Source organism: Triticum dicoccoides, chromosome 2A, assembly GCF_002162155.2.
Source record: "Triticum dicoccoides isolate Atlit2015 ecotype Zavitan chromosome 2A, WEW_v2.0, whole genome shotgun sequence".
NCBI lineage: Eukaryota > Viridiplantae > Streptophyta > Magnoliopsida > Poales > Poaceae > Triticum > Triticum dicoccoides.
The window spans coordinates 567,850,197-567,867,481 of NC_041382.1; the positions used below are offsets into that span (position 1 = coordinate 567,850,197).

At 42.9% G+C, this 17,285-nt stretch overlaps 1 protein-coding gene across 4 annotated transcripts; it reads right to left on the reverse strand.

Moving 5' to 3' along the window:
• Positions 1 to 321: 321 nt before the first annotated feature.
• LOC119355427 lies at positions 322 to 10,074 on the reverse strand. Of its 4 annotated transcripts, none has more exons than XM_037622231.1 (22): positions 9,863 to 10,074; positions 9,692 to 9,764; positions 9,470 to 9,592; positions 9,201 to 9,370; positions 8,404 to 8,562; positions 8,084 to 8,230; positions 7,863 to 7,926; positions 6,961 to 7,265; positions 5,479 to 5,607; positions 5,228 to 5,341; positions 5,058 to 5,144; positions 4,401 to 4,523; positions 4,174 to 4,267; positions 3,969 to 4,103; positions 3,748 to 3,882; positions 2,753 to 2,901; positions 2,549 to 2,680; positions 1,523 to 1,843; positions 1,127 to 1,267; positions 983 to 1,015; positions 882 to 950; positions 322 to 691 (listed from the first exon to the last, which is right to left on the reverse strand). In XM_037622231.1, exons 1-19 carry the CDS (start codon positions 9,947 to 9,949, stop codon positions 1,133 to 1,135), a joined length of 2,682 nt encoding a protein of 893 aa, XP_037478128.1. In that variant the 5' UTR covers positions 9,950 to 10,074; the 3' UTR covers positions 322 to 691; positions 882 to 950; positions 983 to 1,015; positions 1,127 to 1,132. The 4 variants fall into 4 exon arrangements, with proteins under 4 accessions (XP_037478128.1, XP_037478127.1, XP_037478126.1 ...); XM_037622230.1 differs by having other exon boundaries at positions 983 to 1,057; positions 9,863 to 10,073; XM_037622229.1 differs by having other exon boundaries at positions 882 to 1,015; positions 9,863 to 10,073.
• Positions 10,075 to 17,285: the final 7,211 nt, after the last annotated feature.

A 17,285-nucleotide genomic window follows, 5' to 3' on the forward strand; every position in this document is an offset into this window, starting at 1 on the left:
AGTGCAAGCATTTCGTAGCGTAGCAGGTGGTGCTGCAAACTGTTGCAAGGGTACGAGCGGTGCTGCACTACAGGCTGCTGAAAGCAGGTCTTCTTTTCCCGGTTACGAAGTGTTGTGGTTGAGATTCTATATTCTCATCTAACTCCACATCATTTGATTTTAGGCGGAGATTTGTATGGGTTTTTTCCCTTTTTCTTTTTGGTTAATCAAATAGTATGCGTGTTAGATGACACTTGGCAAATCCGTAGTTTCTAAACCCTGTCACTTTAAAAACAGTGACCACAGCTGATACCATGCAAGAACATGGGAGGGGAAAGAAGGTGCATAAGTCCAGGCCGCTGAAAGCGCTACCAAACGCATAGAAGCCTCCCCTAGAAATAGTTTTCACGAGATCAAAATGCAACAGAATAGGATCGAGAAAACTGAGATCAAAATTTCTGCATTTACATGGCAGTCGAGACTAACCTTAACATCTATGTAGTGATCACAACACATCGATTTTGGCGCAATCAGCTTGGGTAGAATAGTACACGACAAACAGTTTCAAGGCATCACAAAGAAAGCCGCAACTTCTATCGTACTACTACTAATGACTAAAGTCAGAGCAATTTGAACTGTACTTCGCTGGAAGTCTTTGGATTGGCAGTTCACATAGCACCAGAAACATCAACGGTACACCTTTTCTGACCACCTGCAATAAGATGATACTGCTGTCATTAAGAGAATATGCACATGATTGCTAAACAAGAACTGTTGGGAAAATGGAGGAATTTTGGTAGGCTAAATAATAAAACAACCAGTACAACGTATCAATTGATTGACACCTGGTAGACGTGTAACAAAATTAGTATATGATAATGTTATCCAGCAGCATTTCTTACCTTTATCGGTAAGTAACAACCTTCAATAGACTGCTTGTAACAGCTATGCTACAGATGTAGGGCCACCTCTGCAATGCGACTCTTAAATTGAAAAATGCGGCACATTCCCCAGCACACCCTCTTCATTGGGCCCTCTATCCAATATCAGAACAGATGAAGTCATCAGATGGCTGTGCCTGTCAGAAACAGATGAAAGTTTAATTTGAAAACAAAAATAAGTGGCAAATCAAAATCTAGTTACTCACATGACGTTATGTGGTGCTTGAAATCCCTACAAGCTCACTTCTATCCCAACAGTTCAACTGCAATGCTTTGGTCTTGAGTTGCTCAAATGCAAATTTTAATTTCTGCTTTTGTCCATATGTTACATCAGGCAAATTAGAATCCTGCAGCAAGAATTCACTTAAATTAAAACCATTGCCAGTCTGTCCGAAGTCTAAATACATTTAGGAACTGCAAAGCAAAGCTACCCATGGTATCACAGAAACTATCATTAGAACAAGCCTATCTGAGCTACATTATTATTTTATGCTTTCACTCTCAAATTAACACATTATGAAACAAAAATGTTCTATTTGAAGGAGGCTCAAAGTATATCTATATGACTACCAAAGAAAGGGATCTGTGTCATCATTGCTCACCAGCTGATGCCTTATATAATGCAGGATGCCTTTGATAGCCGTTTTACTCAAAGAAAGATTTGGATGGAGCCTCCGATCATTGAATAAGAAGACCAGTATGGTTGTGACAACACAAACTCGTTGTGAAAGCTCCCTTGGGTAATCTGAACTGGAGACAGATGAAAATCTATGCTCATCTGCTGCGAAAGATTTAAGCATCTCCAATGTGCAACAGAGAACCTTGTCATTCTGCTCAAAAATGATTATGCAGGGCTTTATGAAGTATTGAAATAATCTTGTCTTATCAGATTGAAAGCCCACTTCATTTGTTTTTGACAAATCCTGCAGATGCATTATAACAGGGGGTGAAATTAATTCACATCCACAACCAACAGTGGAGTGCAAAGAGAACACAAGGAGTTAATCAAGAAATGGTGGTCAGGAGAAGCATGTGAATGATGGCACACCGCATGCTAATCAAATAATAAAGACAGTCATTAAATGCTCTTAGCATCAACCATATGACCTGCGCTACCACCAGAAACACGGTCTATCAGTTAAGTAATATGTTCAAAATAGTAAATTATATTATGCCAAATACTCCCTCGGTCCCATAATGTAAGACGTTTTTTGACACTAGTCTAGTGTCAAAAAACGTCTTACATTATGGGACGGAGGGAGTACGTTTGTATGAGGTGACCGGGGTGTTCTAAACACCAAGTAGTGCTCAATCTAACCACCATTTTGAATATCTTTATAACATATACTCCCTCCGTTCCTAAATATTTGTCTTTCTAGAGATTTCAACAAGTGACTACATACGGAGCAAAATGAGTGAATCTACACTTTAAAACATGTCTATATACATCCGTATGTGGTGTCCATTTGAAATCTCTAAAAAGACAAATATTTAGGAACAGAGGGAGTATGAGGCCATTTCTGTAAGGCTTAAAATTAGCTGGAAAATAATACTGGGTGCTTGGAAAATAATACTGGTTGCAATAAGCTTAAAAATGTATCAACTTTCGAATACAGAAGGGTACTCACCAGAGCAGCATCGACCAAGTAGCCAGCTATAAGCTTAATGAAATCTTCATTCATGAGCTTATTTGTTGCTGCATCGAGTGTGACAATAATTCTAAACAGACCATTCATGTTATGCAATGATGGTTTTCGTGCCTGCGGTAAAGCTAACATGAGTTCAATGGTTGTTGTGAGAATACATAAAAGATAACAGTTTCAAAAGCTCACAATCTCATTAGATAAATTATTCCACATCAATTCAAGGACCAGGGAGCCATCACCCATCTCAGATAAGTAAGTCAAAATTAAGTGATTCAAGGTCTTGAAAGTCTTCCAATTTGAGACCTTTTCAGCATCCTCCAGAGTACAGGACATGCCTAAATTAACAAATTCAAAGGCAAGTGTCAGGAAAAAGTAAAAAATAATTGAAGTGCACACATAACTATTCAAAAAATAAACCTTAGTGAGGGCATAAAACGTAGTCGGTCACAATGGTACATACACCCCTTGAGACTGAAAAAAATCAACTAAACTTCCTCTACCACCACCTCACCCCCTCCTACCCTCAATGTACACCGCATCCCCCACCCTCCAATCCCTCCTACAGGCAGCCGCCTCATCTAAACCCCTCTTTAGTCTCTCTTCATCTGCCACCTTCACCTCTCACAGCAAGGCAGAGGTAGCACACGAACAGAATGAGACAGCAGCGGCAGCATGCAAGTAGGTTCAGAGAGTATGCGAAGCAGCGAGGGGCCTGAGAGGTGACGGTACAGGTAGTGATCCACTCATGACCCCATGCTTTGAAACTCGCCAGAAAGAGCAATGAAGACAGTAGTGCCTGCCGCCATCACATTGGATTATCATTGCGAGGTTGTTGCATTTTTCTGGGTATCATGAGGGTTGAAATGCAAAATCCAGATTGCATTTTATCATGAGGCTGTATGTTTTCAAGAGGCTGCATTTATATGTTTCAAGGATCATGGCGATACATCTTTTAAGTTTAAAGGAATATCTGCAATCTTTCAGAAGTTTTCCATTGTTTCTGCTAAGAAGAACCTTCCATTTTGTATTATGAAGTCTTGTCACCGACAATGACTATCATATTGTAGTCACTCCATAAAACATTTTAAAAAATTAGCCACATAACCAACTTAATAAGAGCAAACTTTGCACTCCACTGGTACACATAAGTACATGTGAAAAAAGCATGTTGTGGTACTCACCACAATTAACATCAAATCGTGCCATTAATAATGACAAGAAACTGAGTTGCTCTGTTATCTGTAGATTCCCAGCCTTGTATGTTGATTGTAGAACTTCAATAATCCTAATTAACATGAGGGAGTCCAGCTTATCACCTGCATTATATAATTATATATTATCCACAAACCTCAATGAGGAATGGTTGTGGAATAAAGTGGTACTGTTGAATAAAAAAACTTACTTAAGCAACAACAGGCCAATGGCTCGATTGTGTCAGGGAGCAGACTGGAGAAGTAATAAAGGCATGAAATGACAAGTTCTTGGCAATCATGTGGAAGGCTAACAAAAGGCCCAGCCTCTACCGTTCCAGATGATGCTGTTGGCAAAATGAGATTAGCTGAAGATTAAAACAGAGGATAAGATGTCTTGAAAAGTGGATTACTTACATTTAGTGCCAAATAACTGTATGAAGGGACGCAGGTTTCCAAACTCAGTTGTAGGGAAATACTGTCCGATTTTTAGGAGAAGCTCCAAAACAACCTACGATAGTTCATATCATCATAAATTAACATAATTTATTGAGAAGGTTAACTGCAGATGTGTAACCTGGCTATAATGACTATGTTGACGAATGGTTTAACAGCTCTCTACTCGACAAATAAACTCAACATACCTTTGTAACTGAGGGAGCTTTATCAACTGATTGTAGCAATATTCCAGGAAGCTCGCCTATCCAAGCGCTACGATATTCCGATAAGCCTGAATCAATTTCAGTAAACCATATCCCTGATTTCTCCTAAGCAAGGATAAAAGAAAAATGTTAGGAAACACATCATACATCAGTACTCTGATGTTGTTTTCAGCTAAACATACAGAATGATTAAGTGCGGGGAAGTATCTTGTATTGGTCACACCACAAATTGACATGAAAAGTTCACTAGAAAGAAACTCAAAACATATCTACAGAAAAATGATTAACACGTTACGGACACTCAATTTTTCAAATGATCAATTCTCAACATGATTGGCTGGTGTTAGGAGGGAAAGGAGAAGTTTGCTGTGAGAGCTGAGTTTTGCCATGTTATTTTTCTTTCCGATTGATCATTTGTCAGAATTTATCTTTTTTCGTTTCTCTTAGTGATGTGTTTGAACTCGCCATTCTATGTTTCATAGAGTACAATATGACTACCTTAACCTTTTTAATCCATGCAGCAATTTTGTAATCCATATCAGAATTATGTACATGCAGGCGAGCTATTTTTCTGGATGATTAAATATATTACATCACAACACATACAGAAACAATTTAAGTTCCAATAAAAGCACCTACAGGAAGTAGCATTTCTCCCACTGCATCCAAATACGGCAACATTAGCTTGCAATCCACCTTGGAATCTCTAAATGCATCTGTAAATGCCTGCAGTTCAATATACTCTTATTTCGATGAAGTTGCAAAATAACCAACATATTGACAGATCAGTAAAAGGAAATCAGCCATACCTCCAACAAATATCCTTTTGAGTCATCTGCACAATTGGCTATAAGACCCAGTATACAAGTTATAAGTGGACTCAAATGCGTTTCCATGAGATCCTTGTTACGAAGTACTTTTGCCTGGTAAATCAAAAGAGATCACCAATCAGAAAAATATAATAATGAAATGGCAGAGGAAAAAACAGAAGACGCCTAAGATTTATCAGCAAGGGCAACAATACACATCACTTGTTGAAACTGTTCAAACCACAGACAACCTTTGTAAATAAAGAAGATACAAACTGGCATAACTCCTCAGCTGGAAACATTGTATCATCCACACATGTGCTCAAGCACAAAAAGAGTTCAGCAATTTTCAGATTGAAGACGAAAAATCTGTCATCTCCCTGCCATGAGAAACACAAGTTCATAAGAACCAAGATAAGCTGTGAGCAAAATGTTTGTTATGGCAAAAACCTTCTGAAGAAAGCAGGATTAAATGTCTTATGTTAACACAAGAGCTCCGTTAACATCACAAGTCAATACTTAAGTACAAAAGCATATAATTACCAACAAATTAAAAACCAAATGTTCTGTATACATTAATGCACTACAAATGCACGGACATTCTATCCACTAATCCACAAATAGGACCAGCAACTTTATGTGCCATTCGGAACAAAGGAAAAACATAAGAATTTTGGAGGATTGAGTTCCCATAGAAATGTTTCCTAACAGGACGTCAGAAGAAAGGAATGACTCATAAGGAGACCATCCCATAAATTTTGGGTAGGGTGTCACAATTTCATGTGCTTCCCCTGTCTGACAACCTCGTATAATCCTTCCCCAGACCCCACCTGGCGTGGGAGCTTCTAGCACTAGGTCTGTCCTTCAGGTTTCAGCATTTCTCATCTTGTAGGAATCTGGAAAACATAACATCCAGGCCTCCTTTGGTTTGTAGGAATTTCATAGGAATTCTATAGGATTGGATTTTCAAAGGAAGAATTCCTTTGGAGCCCTTTGGTTTGTAGGAATGGATTTCCTATTCCTATGTAGGATAGGAACCAATCCTTCACATTTCAATGGGAAAAAAATTAACATTAGCCTAGACTCAATGGAAAAATTCCTATCATATGCATCAAATGACATCTCTTTCCCTATAGGAATTGAGATGCATATCATCTCAGGTCTCCTTTGGTTTGGAGGAATTTTGTAGGAATTCTATAGGATAGGATTTCTAGAGGAAAATTTCCTTTAGAGTCCTTTGGTTTGTAGGAGGAATAAAATCCTATTCCTACGGACGAATCCTTCCTACCCTCCACATTTCATAGGAAAATAAACATTAGCATATACTCAATGGAAAAAATCCTATGATTTGAACCAAAGGAGTAAAGGACATCCCTTTCCTATTCCTATTCTATAGGATTTGAGATACATGTCATCTCATTTCCTATGACTTTTCTATTCCTATAATTTTCCTACCCTATGAACCAAAGGAGGCCTCACTTCCTATGATTTTCCTATCCCTATGATATTCCTGTCCTATGAACCAAGGAGGCCCCAAATTCTGGTGCTCTTCCAAGTCCTACATTGTTTAAGGTCGCGTGTTCTAATGAGACCATTAAGGAATCCTCCATTACCTCCTAGTCAACTTATGTTGGATTTATTCAGCAATTTGTTATGATCCCTCCAGAGCTACAAAATCAAACCATACAATGTTTCGCTCTAATAGTTAGTAATTAGCAGGAACAACTTCATACCTTCTCATGAAACAAGCGTTTCACTCCCCATAATTTCTTTAGATATACCAACACAGAACTATTCAGCCAATCAGGCCCAAACTGAGTATTTGATCTACCAAATTCCATCTGAGATTTCTTTGCCTCGTGAATAAATGTTGTACATATTAGATGCAGACAATGAAGGGCTGATAATAACGCTTCACTTGACTGAGCATCATTAGCTGGCTTTGCACAGATTTCTGAAGCTGAAACCTCTATCGAATTAACGAGAATTCGGATGAGGTTCTGAAGTTTTATTAGTACATCAGATGTTGCAAATGCTCCTGCAATGCAGTAAGTGAATAAGATAATACAATAATAAGGATGAAATTACAGAAGAACATAACCGAAAGTAGCAAATAGTCAGGTAAGATGTGTCATGTGTATCTACAAGATAAGAAAATATGCTGCTATAGGGCTGTAATAGCTGCTTATGCTATCACCCATAAAAAAATGCCATTTCTTACAGTTTTGCTCTTACTTCATATTCCGAATCCAACTAAACAATCCAAATCAATTATATGTCAGTTAACTCTCCTGATTATACACTTTCAGATCTGCTGATCATAACGAAAACAGAAAATGACCCTTCTCAAAAGCTATCCCAATAATTAGTATTCGGAGTTCACTTATTTCGTGACCAGGTTAGCACTTAGCAGACGGTAGATCCCATTGAAAACAATGTTGAAGTGTTAAATATCTAGGGAGTTGAGTGCTCAAGCGGCTAAATATTGGGGTTTCTCTGATCATGTTACAACTAAATTCACACTCCGCGTTATTCGTTCCTTAAAACTTTATAAAATGTGGCGGCATGGTGGAGCTGCACAAATTTCATTGCAACTAAGGAAGCAACAAAAGAGGATGGTGTTTACAAGACTTACCACTTCCAGGGTTATCTTCGTCAAGGGTAGGTTTCCAAAGTTCTCCCATAGGACGGTTATGAACCTGTAGATCACGAGCAAAGATTTCGATCATTACATTATACGTATTCTACATTTCAGAACATGTGCACTTGCTATTTCACCAAGTTCGCCATCACAGTTCCAGGTGCGGGAAGAAAAAAATGAAGGAAGAAAAGTTTCAGCTTGCTAACTGCACAAACCAGTCGATTTGATGCATCATCATTTTCCGTCACACGAGCAACCAAGGAAAGACAGTGGGCAAGCCCGGCAAGGACACTGTTAAGTTTACTCTTATCCTGCAGATGGATTCTGTCGTTGCTCAGTACAGCAACGAAGTTGTTGAAAGCCTGTCAGAAGGAATGGTGCAAAAGAAATTATTAATTAGTAATGAATATGGCCAATTACACACCTAGCAGGAATGACAATCAGTCTGAATGCATTTCTAACAAACTAGACTTCATTAGCACAAAAACAAGCATTCAACTTTCAACACATCAATACATGACTGAACTCCACTGACCTGTTCAGCATATCTGGGAAAAGAGGATGGGAAATTGAGGACCACGAGCTCCAAAAATCTGAAAGCCATTAACTGGATATCCATAGATAGGTGTGTCATTCCATTCAAAACATTTGCCATCAACAGAGATAGTGTACTGCGGGTAGACATTGCATTGTCCTGTAATAAACAGAAAAGTATCACATGATGACATCTAAAGCCAAGAAAATAGGAGTAGATATAGAAAACTGGAGCAGGTCAAGAGAAAAATAATAATATAAGATGCTAAAAAAGCAAAAATATGGCATATATGAGCTTATACTACTTAGAAGAGACTCCAGGGTCCGCGAAACAAAATAGACACTAGACAATAGTGGGTTAAACCAGAATGAAGGAATGTTTGGTGCTTCATTGTTTGGAGCACATTAAAAATTATCACTGATCAACAAGTTTTCAACAAATAGGGTTTCAATTTATATTTGCATATGCAGTCAATAAGCAGCTACATTATGGTTCGCGAAGAGAAAAAAAGGAAAGCTTAGAGTTTCACTGTTTGGAGCACCTCAATGCATTATCAATGATCATCAAATTTTGTAGAAATGGTGCTTCAATTTATACTTGCAGATGCAGTCAATATCAATAAGCAGGCTAGTACATTATGGTTCATGAAGAAAAAAATCATCACATGATCAAGACTCAGTTTGCACCCTGTGCATATAGGGTGATGCAGAAGGCTAAACATAGTATCTCCATTGTTCAAATAAATGTTCTGGTCATCCCAGCAGCACATTCGGTCGCAGAGGGGAGGGGGGGTTTACCTCTTTCAAGGATGGGAATACAAGAGACTGCAGTAAACTGTACAACGAGTCCCGAACCACCTTGTCACTGTCACATATCCGTTCCTGCAGCTTCTCAATCATAGCAACCTTGTGCAGTTTAAGCTCTGCTGGATGCTTGGTGACAAGATCCTTTATTCCATTCATTGCAGCTACAACAACAACAACAACAAAAAACAGCCGTGAGCTGCTGTGTACAGAGTGTATTAGGCGTCCCAATGCGCCGGGGCAGAGGGTAACGGGCAGCTCACCTCGCCGCACTTTGGGATTGTAGTGGACCGTCTGCTGCAGGAGCTCCCGCAGCGTGAGCCCGCGCTTGTTCACCGCCATGCCCGCCCTCTCCGACGCCATGGTCTGCTCCGGCAGCACGATCACTGCACGCAGAAAAACACAACAAAAGCAACCCTAGTTAAGCGCCGCCACACGTCAGAACCAATTTACTACTAGCAACGAAGCAATGTGGCTCGACTCACGTTTGGACTTGATTTCCGTGTTGGTGGCGTTCTTCGGCGGCGGGAGCTTGCGCCCTACCTTGTGCTTGTACTTCTGCGAACCACCAAGAGCTTAAAGGGTTAGCATCGGCGGTGGCTCCGAGCGGAGACTGGGGGCTGGGGAGCGCTTCTGGGGACGGTCGCGGTGGTTACCTTGAAGTCGACGCCGCCGCGCTGCTTCGGCTTGGACTTGGCCTTGGGCTTCTTCGACGCCGAGGCGCCGCCCGTTGGTCGTCCCATGGCGCGGGTCGGTGGGGTTGCTCGGGACCGGAGGCGGCTGGGGAAGAAGGAGGAGGCGGCGGCGGCGGCGGCGGCAGAGGCAGAAGATATGCGAATAGCGAAGAAGTGTTGTAGTCGCCGGGGAAAGCGAGGACAAAGAAACGAGGCCCGGTATAAGGCCCAGTTGGCCAGTTTGCCCCGCCAGTCAGGCCGGCCCTCCTATGTTCAGGCCCGCTTCTTCTCTGCTTATTCCTAAAGAAAAAAAACTTCTTCTCTGCTTTGTTTCTTGGGGATTTCCTTTTTTTTCTCGCGGGAAAAACTTTGGATCAATCATGGTAGTACAACAAAAACAAGAAATAATAAAAATTACATCAAGATCCATAGACCACCTAGCGACGACTACAAGCACTAAGCAAGCTGAAGGCGTGCCGCTGTCATCGCCCCTCCCTCGCTGGAACCGGGCAAACTTGTTATAGTAGACAGCCGAGAAGTCATCATGATGAGGCCTCATAGGACCAGTTCGCCAAAACAGCAACTATCCCCGATGAAGATTAGCGTAGATCAGAAGGATCCAAACTGAAGACACACGGCCATAGACGAACGACGACCAGATCCGAGTAAATCCACCAAAAACAGATCCGTCGAAGACACACCTCCACACGCCCACCGATGATGTGAGACGCACCACCAGAACGGGGGCTAGGCGGGGAGAACCTTATTCCATCTCCAGGGAGCCTCTGTCGTCTCACCTTCCTGAGCAGGACACAAAACCTAACAAAACTCGAAGAAAGATCTAAAAACGAAGCCCTCCCACCACTAATGTTAGTGGTCTACTCCGCCCCCATGGCCCTAAGGTCATGTGACGCCCGGATATTTAAGCTACAGTAACCCTCTATTAATGATGCCACGTCACCATGGTTACTGTTGATAAGCTCACGTTGATTCAAACCAAGTTCAAATTCAAATTTAAAATTAAGTCAAATAAATTACTTTTTCAAACTGCAAAACTAAATAGTTCATATTTTTGCAAATATTCCATAGTCATTTGTGATTAGGAAAACAACATAACTAAAATGCCCAAATTGACCCTAGCATCCAAAACAGTATCCAAAACAGCATCGTTTAAATCGCTCCTATTTAAGTAAAATTAATATGAAATCATCTTACTCTCAAACTTTTGTGGCAGTACTATATACTAAATAGTATTTGTTTTGACCAGTGGCACTTTTAACAAAATTGGTTTGCAGCAGAAATAAATAGAAAGCAATGGTGAAATAAAGAAAACAGAAAAACCAAAAGAAAGAAAGAAAGAAAAAGACCCCTAGGCCACTTGGTCCAAATGGCCAAGGCAGCCCACCAGGTCCGACCGGCCCAACCCGGCGCCCCTCATATGACCTAGCCCACGCCCCATGATCCCCACTCCACCCATCTCTCCCCTCGCTCCCCTCCTGGCGCCGCCACCCTCCAACACACGCACGACGTACGCTGTGCAGGAGGCGCTTGGCCCTCGCGCTACCCGCCCGACCGCTGGCCGCAGCATCACCGCTCTCCCTGGCCCCGCAGGACGGCGTGATTCAGCCCCGGGCCGCCCCGCGACCCTGCTGCCGCCGATGAGCCGCCTGCCGACGACAACCTCCCCCGACCCGCGCCATGCCTCACCTTCGTCCATCGTCCAATGATGTCTACTACACAGCCTTCTTCTTGTAGACGTTGTTGGACCTCCAAGTGCAGAGGTTTGTAAGATAGTAGCAAATTTTCCTCAAGTGGATGACCTAAGGTTTATCAATCCGTAGGAGGCATAGGATGAAGATGGTCTCTCTCAATCAACCCTACAACCAAATAACAAAGAGTCTCTTGTATCCCCAACACGCCCAATACAATGGTAAATTGTATAGGTGCACTAGTTCGACGAAGAGATGGTGATACAAGTGGTATATGGATGTTAGATAAAGGTTTTTGTAATATAAAAATATAAAAACAGCAAGGTAACTAATGATAAAAGTGAGCGTAAACGGTATTGCAATGCGTTGAAACAAGGCCTAGGGTTCATACTTTCACTAGTGCAAATTCTCTCAATAATAATAACATAATTGGATCACATAACTATCCCTCAACATGCAACAAAGAGTCACTTCAAAGTCACTAATAGCGGAGAACAAACAAAGAGATTATGATAGGGTACAGAACCACCTCAAAGTTATTCTTTCCAATCAATCCGTTGGGCTATTCCTATAAGTGTCACAAACAGGCATATAGTTCGTATTAGAATAACACCTTAAGACACAAATTAACCAAAACCCTAATGTCACCTAGATACTCCAATGTCACCTCAAGTATCTGTGGGTATGATTATACGATATGCATCACACAATCTCAGATTCATCTATTCAACCAACACATAGAACCTCAAAGAGTGCCCCAAAGTTTCTACCGGAGAGTCAAGATGAAAACATGTGCCAACCCCTATGCATAGGTTCATGGACGGAACCCGCAAGTTAATCACCAAAACATACATCAAGTGGATCAATAGAATACCCCATTGTCACCACAGGTATCCCACGCAAGACATACATCAAGTGTTCTCAAATCCTTAAAGACTCAATCCGATAAGATAACTTCAAAGGGAAAACTCAATCCATTACAAGAGAGTAGATGGGGGAGAAACATCATAAGATCCAACTATAATAGCAAAGCTCGCGATACATCAAGATCGTACCACCTCAAGAACACGAGAGAGAGAGAGAGAAAGAGATCAAACACATAGCTACTGGTACATACCCTCAGCCCCGAGGGAGAACTACTCCCTCCTCGTCATGGAGAGCACCGGGATGATGAAGATGGCCACTTGAGAGGGATTCCCCCCTCCGGCAGGGTGCCGAAACGGGTCTAGATTGGCTTTCGGTGGCTACGGAGGCTTCTAGCGGTGGAACTCCTAATCTATTGTGCTCTCCGAAGTTTTTAGGGTATATGCATATATATAGGAGGAAGAAGTACGTCGGGGGAGCCACGAGGGGCCCACGAGGGTGGAGGGCGCGCCCAGGGGGTGGGCGCGCCCCCTGCCTCGTGGCTTCCTCGTTGCTTTCCTTACATACACCCCAAGTCTTCTGGATTGCTTCCGTTCCAAAAATAAGTTCCGTGAAGTTTCAGGTCAATTGGACTCCGTTTGATTTTCCTTTTCTGCGATACTCTAAAACAAGGAAAAAACAGAAAGTGGCACTGGGCTCTAGGTTAATAGGATAGTCACAAAAATCATATAAAATAGCATATAGATGCATATAAAACATCCAAGGTTGATAATATAATAGCATGGAACAATAAAAAATTATAGATACATTGGACGTATCAGCCAACTCCAATGCTGCCAGCTCCGGCTGCCTCCTCCTGGCGCGCCTGCGCCCGAGGACCACCTCGCTGCTCCTCCAACGTCGCCGCATCAAGCCCCTCCGCCCCGGCCACCGCGTCGATCCGCTGTCGTCCATGCCTCCACGACTCGTCTGACCCCACCGTCGCCATCGTTGTGAGCTTCCAGCCTTCACTGACCTCCCCTCGGTCCTCCCCGTGCCTCGTAGTCTCGTTCCAGTCGACCGTTTGGTCGCCGGAGCCGTCGATTTCGTGCGGGCCGCCACGCTGTGTGGTTGCCGACGAGCACCACCGCATGCTCGGTCGGTTTAGACTGGTCGTTGCCTCACTGACCGCTGGGCCCGCGTCATTAGCGCGGTAATTAGCCACTAACCCTTCCCCACTAACAGCCACAGGCCACTGGGCCCCAAAGCTAAACAAAGTTAATTAAAATACTGTTAAGTAACTGTCCGAATGACATGTGGGACCTACCCCCTCTAATTAACCCAGTTAATAAATTAATTAAAACAAAACTTGTTTTAATAATTGTCACACTGACCAGTCAACATGCAACTGTTGACTGCTGACCACCCTGCTAACTTAGCAGGGGCCCCACGAGTCGGCCTCTGTTCACTGGACAGTTGACCCAGTCAGCTGGGTCCCACTGTCAGCCTCTTGTGCACCCTGTTGGGTACATTTCTGGTTACCCCTAACAATTTTCTATTTTATTTCGAATTAATAATAATTTCAGAATATTGCTAAAACTTTAATAATTCATAGAAAAATAACCGTAACTTGGATGAAAAAGTTTTATACATGAAAGTTGCTCAGAATTTCGAGAAAAATCCGAATACGCAGTCCATTCATCCACCACACATCCCTACAATAGCGAAAACACAACTTTCCCCCTCCGGTTCATCTGTCTGAAAACGCGAAACACCGGGGATATTTTCCCAGATGTTTCTCCCCTTCACTGGTATCACCTCATACCGCGTTAGGGCACCCCTAGCACCGCTACTTGTCGTGTCATGCATCGCTATGCATCTGTTTGCTTATTATTTATTGTTTCTTCCCCTCTTCTCTCGCTAGACACCGGGACTGGCGCCGCTGCTGGTGCCCCGATCGACTACACTGTTGACCACCCCTCTTTCTTGCCAGAGCAACCAGGCAGGCAAGCCCCCCCCTGATCACCAAATACCGCCTACTCTCTTTCTACTGCTTGCATTAGAGTAGTGTAGCATGTTACTGCTTTCCGTTAATCCTATTTCTGATGCATAGCCTGTCATTGTTGCTACAGCTGTTGATACCTTACCTGCAATCCTAAATGCTTAGTATAAGATGCTAGTTTATCATCAGTGGCCCTACATTATTGTCTGTGTGCCGTGCTATACTATCGGGCCGTGATCACTCGGGAGGTGAGGTGATCACGGGTATACACATACATATATACATACTATACAGGTGGTGACTAAAGTCGGGTCGGCTCGTTGAGTACCCGCGAGTGATTCTGATGTTGGGGGCTAAAGGGCAGGTGGTTCCACCCAGGTAGTGGTGGGCCTAGGTTCCCGACGGCCCCCGACTGTTACTTGAGGCGGAGACCACCTAGGTGAGAGGTGGGCCTGGCCCTGGTCGGCGTTCACGGTTACTTCGAAATAACACGCTTAACGAGATCTGAGAATTTGATCTGAGTCTGGCTACTGGCCTACACACACTAACCAACTACGCGGGAACAGTTATGGGCACTCGACGTCGTGGTATCAGCTGAAGCCTTCGTGACGTCAACAACTAAGCGGCGCGCACCGGTTTGGACCGCGTAACGCAACTTCCTTTGTAATGGAGGTTGCTAGGTCTGCTCTCCGGCCGCCCTCGCAACGTGCAGGTGTGCAATGGGCGATGGGCCCAGACTCCTGCGCCATAGGATTTAGACCGGCGTGCTGACCTCTCTGTTGTGCCTAGGTAGGGTTGCGACGTGTTGATCTTCCGAGGCCGGGCATGACCCAGAAAAGTTTGTCCCGCCAAAGGGGATCGAGCGTGTTGGGAAATGTGGTGCACCCCTGCAGGGAAGTTTATCTATTTGAATAGTCATGTCCCTCGGTAAAAGGACGACCCGGAGTTGTACCTTGACCTTATGACAACTAGAACTAGATATTTAATAAAACACACCCTTCCAAGTGCCAGATACAACCCGGTGATCGCTCTCTCACATGTCGATGAGGAGAGGATCGTCGGGTAGGATAATGCTATGCGATGTTACTTGGTGAACTTACCATCTACTCTCTTTTTCTGCTGCAAGATTGAGGTTACCAGAAGCGTAGTCTTCGACTGGATTAGCTATCCCCCTCTTATTCTGGCATTCTGCAGTTCAGTCCACCGATATGGCCCCTTTACACATATACCCATGCATATGTAGTGTAGATCCTTGCTTGCAAGTACTTTGGATGAGTACTCGCGGTTGCTTTTCTCCCTCTTTCCCCCCTTTCCATTCTACCTGGTTATCGCAACCAGATGCTGGAGCCCAGGAGCTTGACGCCACCGTCGACAACGACTTCTACTACTTTGGAGGTGCCTACTACTACGTGCAGGCTACTGACGACGACCAGGAGTAGTTTAGGAGGATCCCAGGCAGGAGGCCTGCGCCTCTTTCGATCTGTATCCAGTTTGTGCTAGCCTTCTTAAGGCAGACTTGTTTACTTATGTCTGTACTCAGATATTGTTGCTTTCGCTGACTCGTCTATGATCGAGCTCTTGTATTCGAGCCCTCGAGGCCCCTGGCTTATAATATTATGCTTGTATGACTTATTTTATTTGTAGAATTGTGTTGTGATATCTTCACGTGAGTCCCTGATCTTGATCGTACACGTTTGCATGTATGATTAGTGTACGGCCAAATCGGGGGTGTCACAAGTTGGTATCAGAGCTGACTGCTTGTAGGAATCCCCCTTCCACACTCCTTGGCCGAAGTCTAGTCTAGATATTGCTAAACTTTTACTAACATGGTTGTGTGCCTTACGGGCCCACATCGCCATTGGGTGGTATTAGGATCTTTTACTCCTCATCTATACTCTGGGACTCTGATCTCTCTTCTATTCGGGTTAAATGATTTTCTAAAATCTAACTTTAGGTTCTCCAAAACACTTTCCCCTGAGAGCCCCTTCAGTCCAGATGATCGCCGGCTGCACCAGAAGATTTTGAAGTTACTCTCCGATACTCTTTCAAGACTTTGTGCCCGTTGCTTTTGCAATTCCCTACCACCGAAATATCCCTATGGATAAATACATACACTTGCTGCTCTTACTTTTATTCCCAGTTGATCTTGTTATTACAAGATACCATGAAATCCTCTTTATTGTTCCGAGAATATTTTGTGCCTACAGCCTTGCAGTTCTTTGCCACATAAATATCCCTACGGATAATTTCTCGTCCTTATCGAGTATCCGCTCATCCCCTAGTTGTTCATGTGTTTCACAATGGTCTTCGAAATACTATTCGATCCTCTAGAAATCCTTAGTAGCTTATTGCTCTGCAATACTTGTCTGTTTGCATTATGAATGCTTTCATATGTCTGGCAATATTCGTTAGTATCCTTAGGCACCGTCATTTTGATCCTATTGATTCAACATGAGTGCGAATGCACGCAATCGTTAGTTGATCCTTTTAAATTATCTTTCCGGCTCAGACGTCATTTTAAACATGAGTTGGTTCTCAACCAATCCAATTGCCATCGATTGTACCCCTAAGGCTATTCAACTTATCCATCCCTAATCAGAACATCGCTTCTGATCCCTTGATTTGAAAATCATAATTCCTTTGCATTTGAGCTCTGGATTAGTCAGTTGTTTCTATAATCCAATGCCTTTGCATTGTTACTTCCTCTGGTTGTGTGCCGATGCTCACATCAACTCTGCTATGGACCATCGGATCCTTGTTGGATTTTATCCGACAATGTCCTTCATATTCAATCACTTTGGAAGTTCTTTCCCTGATACATAATGCCATTGGTAAATCCTATTCCTTGATT